This window comes from Arachis hypogaea, chromosome 17 (genome assembly GCF_003086295.3).
Source record: "Arachis hypogaea cultivar Tifrunner chromosome 17, arahy.Tifrunner.gnm2.J5K5, whole genome shotgun sequence".
Lineage (NCBI taxonomy): Eukaryota > Viridiplantae > Streptophyta > Magnoliopsida > Fabales > Fabaceae > Arachis > Arachis hypogaea.
In genome coordinates this window covers 52242574-52249173 of record NC_092052.1, presented here as the reverse complement: position 1 = coordinate 52249173, position 6600 = coordinate 52242574, and the positions used below count along the sequence as shown (strand labels likewise).

The 6600-nt window shown below is 35.6% G+C and overlaps 1 protein-coding gene across 1 annotated transcript; it reads left to right on the top strand.

Moving 5' to 3' along the window:
- The first annotated feature begins 434 nt into the window (after positions 1-434).
- On the top strand, positions 435-6387 carry LOC112764311 (MLO-like protein 1). Its single transcript, XM_025809874.3, has 13 exons — positions 435-759; positions 829-1094; positions 1280-1396; positions 1467-1527; positions 2279-2373; positions 2993-3067; positions 3175-3263; positions 3399-3448; positions 4511-4551; positions 5087-5296; positions 5444-5511; positions 5629-5689; positions 5785-6387. The coding sequence occupies exons 1-13, from the start codon at positions 573-575 to the stop codon at positions 6010-6012; spliced, it is 1548 nt and encodes a 515-aa protein (XP_025665659.1). The 5' UTR covers positions 435-572; the 3' UTR covers positions 6013-6387.
- The last annotated feature ends 213 nt before the right edge of the window (positions 6388-6600 follow it).

The window sequence follows — 6600 nt, the reverse complement described above, 5'->3', positions numbered from 1 at the left end:
AAGCCTTTAGGGTTAACTGGTTAAGAGAGAGTGAATAAGTGAGTGGAGACTATGGTTGCTTTCTAATTCAAAAAGGGACTGGAGAATTTCTTTGTAATTTGAAATAAAATGACACCCTTAGGAAAAATTTTTGAAAATTGGCCGAATTCTGATTCGGTTCAAACAACCAGTTTTCGACCGATTCGACACTGTAACAACGATTTTTAAATTTGATGATTATAGCTTTTAACCGAACCGTAAATATCATCAGTTACGGTTCGATCGATTTGTTCGAACCAATTTTTAGAACCTTGATAAATAAACAACACCAGTCCATTTATTTGCTTGGTATAATTAAAATTTATTATTTTTAGTTATTAATTAATTATTAATATTTAAAATTATAAATTAAAAATATGGTATATTTAATTGATAACTAGAAAAAATAAATTCTTATCGCTCTTCATTTTTTCTGTATTTATATTTATATTATTTATTATTTATATTAGAGATTAGAGATAGTAAGTCGCGTCGCAGTCGCGTTGCGTTTTGTTTTATTTGCAGCGTGGGTACTGCTCCCATCGTAAAACAGAATGAGTGGCGGAGGTGCAGAAGAGGAGGCAAATCTAGAGTTCACTCCGACGTGGGTTGTGGCCGCCGTTTGCACTGTAATCGTGGCCATTTCCCTCGCCGCCGAGCGTTTCCTCCATTACGGCGGCAAGTTCCTCAAAAACAAGAACCAGAAGCCCCTATACGAGGCTCTACAGAAAATCAAAGAAGGTACGGCGAACTACATAGAGTTTAGAGTTTCTTTTCCATTTGATTTTGATAGATCTGGGTGGCTCGCAGAGCTGATGCTGCTGGGTTTCATTTCTCTGCTTCTCACGGTATCGCAAAACGGCATCACTAAAATCTGCGTTCCTCCGAGTGTGACTCGCCACATGCTCCCCTGCAGCCTCGATGAAAAGGAGAAGGTCACCGTGGAGCATTTACTGGGACAAGACCGTTTCCATTTCGAACGTTTCTTCTCTTTCCCCAGGCGCCTTCTTGCCGAGACTCAAGGGACAGAGACAGAGACACATGCACTCGCTAAGACTGAATTCTGCGCTCGCAAGGTATTATCTTATTATTATTTTTTTTGTATCATACCATTTGCTTCGTTATTTGTCACTTTTCACTCACTCATCATATTCACAGTATTATTGAATTGATTTGTCCCTTTCGTGTTCTGTTCTACTTTCTTATAAAATTCCTGATCCCTGCGAATCTTCACGGTAATATTCCCCCTTCTCTTTTTCAGAACAAGGTACCTTTATTATCTGTGGAAGCGCTGCATCACCTGCACATCTTCATTTTTGTACTGGCCGTCGTTCATGTCACCTTCTCCGTTCTCACTGTTATTTTTGGAGGAGCAAGAGTTAGTAACTTTTTTTCCCTCTCCTTTCAAACCGTTCTTTATTACTAATGTCGTTGCCCTTATTGCATAGATTCGCCAATGGAAGCACTGGGAAGATTCCATTGCGAAGCAGAACTATGAAACAGACCAAGGTACACACAATTCTTTTATTAATATACTTTCCATACTTCTAATAACCTTAACATACTTAGAATGGATGAGATGCCAACCTTGTTTCACATGTGACTCACTCTAGAGTCTGCTCCTGGAAATTTATTTCTAGGTGATGCTCCTTTCAACTAGGTTTTTCCTTGCATATCTTCTTTAACTTTCCAATTAAGGATTTCTATTCAATACAGGGATCTTCCTATTTTTGGAACCTTAGCGGTAGAGAGTACATTGAGTTATGTAACGTTTTAGATCTGCTAGATGACGCCTTTCTGTCTTTGATCTAGTGATTGTACCACATCACTAGATCAGTTTCTTTTAATGAGGTTTGTAGGTTTTCGGAGAAAGAAAAAGACAAAATATTTGTGCCAATGTTCAATATTTGCCACTATCTGAAGTATTTGGCTAGAATGCATATTGTTTGGGATAGAATTAGGTGTTTAGCATCTCTATGGTATGGACTTTTCAAAGGATTTTCCCTCTCAGACAAGCTGAGAGATTGGAAAGCCACAGTTCATTGATGCTAGTGGTCTTTTGCTTTTCTTTTTTGTTCGGGAGGATCTCTCTTCTTCCACTTCTTTGTATTGTTTCCTCTACACCTTAACGAAAGTCTTTCTTTTGTTATCAAAAAATCTTAATATACTTTCCACAATGAATTTGAAAGGTTATGATTCTTGTTTAACTCCTCACTAGCTATCTAATTTATACGTACCCTGCTCTCCTGGATTAATGCAGTTTTGAAACGAAAGGTGGTTGATGTTCAGCAGCATGATTTTATCAAAGGTCGCTTTTCGGGCTTTGGCAAAGATTCTGCCATAGTGGGTTGGTTGGTAAGTTATTTATAAGCTCGTTATGTTCTGCAGCTTTTAATAAATCAACATATATTCTTGTCGTGCTGAATCCCCTTTTCTTTTCATTTGAGATTTTTTAATATCATTCCTTAAATCCTTGGTACTGTAAGCTTTATATATTGCACTTGCATCCAAAGGCATGCTGTATTAGTGTATTTCATAGGTATTCTGCCAGCTATCTGTGTCCAGTCTTGTTTATTTACTTCCAATCACTTATAATTGAGTTTCTTCATACATTGTATGAGATTACAAAAAGAATACGGCATTAAAAACATTTGGAGTGTAATGTTAATATTTCATGTAGTGGTTGTGTACCTTGACCTCATTCATATCATAGTGATCTCCATGGTTTTCTAATGATTGATTGGTGCTATTGCTTGACCTTGTTTTTATCATCTTTATTATTTGTGTCCCTTCTTTTTTATTTGATTACATCTGTGGCACTGTGTAGTTATTTTCTTCATAATTTCGTGTTCTTTTAAACAACTTTCTGGAAATCTTGTTGATTTTGCAACAAATTAGTAATTTCATTGTGGACTTGTAGACCAAGCTTTTTGTTTTACTTACTTTTCCTAATATCTTTTTATGTTTCTTTCAGAAATCCTTTTTTAAGCAATTTTATGGATCTGTTACAAAGTCAGATTATGTCACACTACGGCATGGTTTCATTATGGTAAAGTTTTAATGGCCTGTTTGTTGCAAATGACGTCTCAGCTTGATTCCAGTCATTGGCTTCCTTGCTTGAACATAATATTCTCCTTTGCTATATTTTTGTTGTAGACCCACTGCAAGGCGAATCCAAAGTTTAATTTTCACAAGTACATGATTCGGGCCCTTGAAGATGATTTCAAGCAGGTTGTTGGCATAAGGTAAGTGTCCATTATTGTTTCTATGCATATCATATTTACCTATAAATTAATTTCTCTATAAGTTGATTACCATTTGTCTTGTGAGTTGTGAAATTCTTGGAGTCTTTGTAATAACAGTTATTTTTGTGGCTGCAGTTGGTATCTTTGGGTTTTTGTGGTCATATTCTTGTTGCTCAATATCAATGGTATGGTTAATGACTTAAAACCTAAGCTGGGTGATAATCTTATTTTGTATTTAATCACTTAATGAACTCTGCCATGGCTGATACTTTATGCCGTACAAAGACTGACGCCTAGAAACCTTTTCCCCCCTATGCTGCCATATCATCCTCTGAGCTAAAATGGCAAATATTGGTACTTGTTGATCACATTGTGTTGTTGACAAATGCAGTCATCTTCTAGTAATATATTTGCTTTTATTTTATTTTATTTGTTTTTGGTCAACAAAGTTAATTTAAAAACCTTTCTTGTTATGAAAAGGAAGAGATCTTGGCTATGTTTTAATTGGTGAAAAAATGTGGACTGGAATGGAATGGAAGAGAAGGAAAATTAACTGAATTCTATGGTTTTGATGTGATAAAAATGGATGGAGTGGAATAGATAATGAGGGAATTTATTCCATTCAATACCACCTTATCTTCCCATTTTTATTCTCCCCCCACCCAAAATTTGGGGGAAACTCGGGTGAAATGTGAATTCAAAGTTATTTTCTTCACAAAATTATTACATTTTACTGTAATATCCAAGAATTCCATTGCCTTACAAAAATATCCACACAGTAAAGTGGAACAATTTTATTAATCCACTCAATTTCCTTCCATTCTCATCTTATTCCATTCTATCCATTTCAACTAGTTACTGTCAATCCAAATACAGATATCTTGTGTGATCTGGTTATGAATTTCTAGTATGATGAGCATTAGTGATCATGACAGATATACTTTTGCCTTGGAGGAGTAAGTGATCTAATTGCTTCTTCTGATATTGCTAGTTAACATTTATACAGGAACATTACTTTGAATTTCACAATTATGTTAGTCCACTCCATCTTCTCCCATTCTATTCTATCACACTACTTACCACCAATCAGGACATGGATAATCCTGTTATTTGGTGATGGATTTCTAGCATGATGGACCATGATTAATATATTTTTGTATGTGAGGAGTAGTTGATCTGATTGCTTCTTCTGATGTTGCTTGTTATCAAAGAGTGTAACCTTGCATCACAAATATTTTTTTTTTCAGGTTGGCATACATATTTCTGGATAGCTTTTATTCCTTTCATTGTAAGTATGATGATGAAATTATTAACTTTTATTTATTCATATGCATCTATTTTTTTCCCTGAACATTTACACGGCCATATTATTTTAATTTTGCTGGCTTTTTAACTCAACATAAGAATTAAAAAATGTTACTTGACGTTTTGCAATCAACTCACATGTATCTTGTTTAAAAGTAAAATTAAACTATTGAATCTATCAACATAAAGCCATACCTTGGTTTCCTGTTGCTAGAAGACTGGTATAAACATCTTTTAAATTCAGGTTTGTTGCAATTTGACTATGAATATGACCTGTTATCTTTTCTTTCTTTCTTTCTTTCTTTCTTTCTTTCTTTCTTTCTTTCTTTCTTTCTTTCATTTTTATTTTATTTTATTTTTGCATTGCCTATATTACATGTTAACTCTGTTTATGTTGGCATGTCTATATATTTGTGCTTTCAACTTGATAGGTTGAAGGACCCTATGATTTTTTTTTTTTTTCCTTTTGCTTGTCTCCACTGCTTATATCTTTCCTCTTCTGGATTGCATTCTTTTAGCTTCTACTTGCCGTTGGCACTAAGCTGGAGCATGTGATAACGCAACTAGCTCATGAAGTAGCTGAAAAGCATGCAGCCATAGAAGGTGAATTAGTTGTACAACCATCAGATGATCACTTTTGGTTTCATCGCCCCCACTTTGTCCTCTTCTTGATCCACTTTATCCTTTTCCAAAATGCTTTTGAGATAGCATTTTTCTTTTGGATATGGGTGAGCATAATTTTATTTGTGACATTTTCTGTGAACTTTATTCCGTATGCTTACTCTCAGTTTCCTTGTTTTAGGGAAAGGTATATGTTGGGTTGAGGATAGTTATACTTTGTTGTAGTGAATATAACCTATAGCTTGTGTTCTCAGGTTACATATGGATTTGACTCTTGTATAATGGGACAAGTTTGTTACATAGTTCCAAGGCTCATTATCGGGTAACTCAGACATCTTAGCTGATGCATTATGAGTACTACTACTATTGTGCATTCCGGACTCTGCAGTTGTTTCCTTTTCTCATTTTTCTTTCTTTCTCGTTTGTGTTGGGGTTATAGAGTATTTATCCAGGTACTATGTAGCTACAGTACCCTACCACTGTATGCAATTGTTACACAGGTGTGTTTGCATAGCTATTAAAAGTGCAAGATGAATTGTTCATATTTGATTTTGGTTTGGCTTTTCATAAATTTTCTGTTATTTTCACATTGTAGATGGGAACCCATTTTAAGGCAGCAATATTTCGTGAGCATGTGCAAGTGAGGCTTGCTGGTTGGGCACAAGAGGCAAAGAAGAAGAAAGGGGTAAAAGCTGATAGCCAGGCTGGTGAAGGAAGTTCTCATGCTGTTGCAGGAATTCAGCTTGGGTCAGTTTTCCAGAAGAGAGCATCCGCTGCAGAAGACGGTGCTTCTGTACCCAAAGTGGAGGGTTCAGCTGAGTAGCCTAATGGGGGATTTGTGCTCAAATCATCTTATTTTGTAAAGTTACAGAACACACTATATTATTAGTATTTTATTTGCTAGCATTGTGCGACATTGTAGGATGTGTTTGGCTTAGGGTGTAGGCATAGTATTCTCCAGCGTCTTTGCTCTCGGTGTGTGACTCTGAGTAAATGGAACTATGGAACCCATTGAACTTTCCCAAAACTCTTTTTCCAGAGAACTGATTTTTTGTATAGAAATTCTCTGTAGAGCATCCGATTGCAAAGACCTAATGGAACTCCGACTTTGCGGTTGTTGCGAGTCCAGGGGATGAAATGTTGTAGTTATAGCATTTGCGGACCTCAACGAATCACGCACCACATTGGCTGTTGCTAACTTGCTATTGCTGTTGTTACTCTATTATTGTTTTTCTGTTGTGATCGTTCTTATGGTTGTTATCCTTGTTGAAACCTAACAAACAAAGGGTTTATCATAATTAGTGATATTGTGATTATAATTTGCAAAATATAAAAGAGAAGATAATTTCAGTGAATATCCAAATGTAATAATCTTTGTCATGTAAGGATGAAATTGAAATTGGTAATTTTA

What these genes read in the sequence shown, in the direction of transcription:
- LOC112764311 (XM_025809874.3), top strand. Translation starts at nt 573, where the DNA reads ATGAGTGGCGGAGGTGCAGAAGAGGAGGCAAATCTAGAGTTCACTCCG. An exon ending in CTGAATTCTGCGCTCGCAAG is followed by an intron (nt 1,095 to 1,279) that starts GTATTATCTTAT and finishes TCTCTTTTTCAG; the next exon opens with AACAAGGTACCTTTATTATC. An exon ending in TTATTTTTGGAGGAGCAAGA is followed by an intron (nt 1,397 to 1,466) that starts GTTAGTAACTTT and finishes CTTATTGCATAG; the next exon opens with ATTCGCCAATGGAAGCACTG.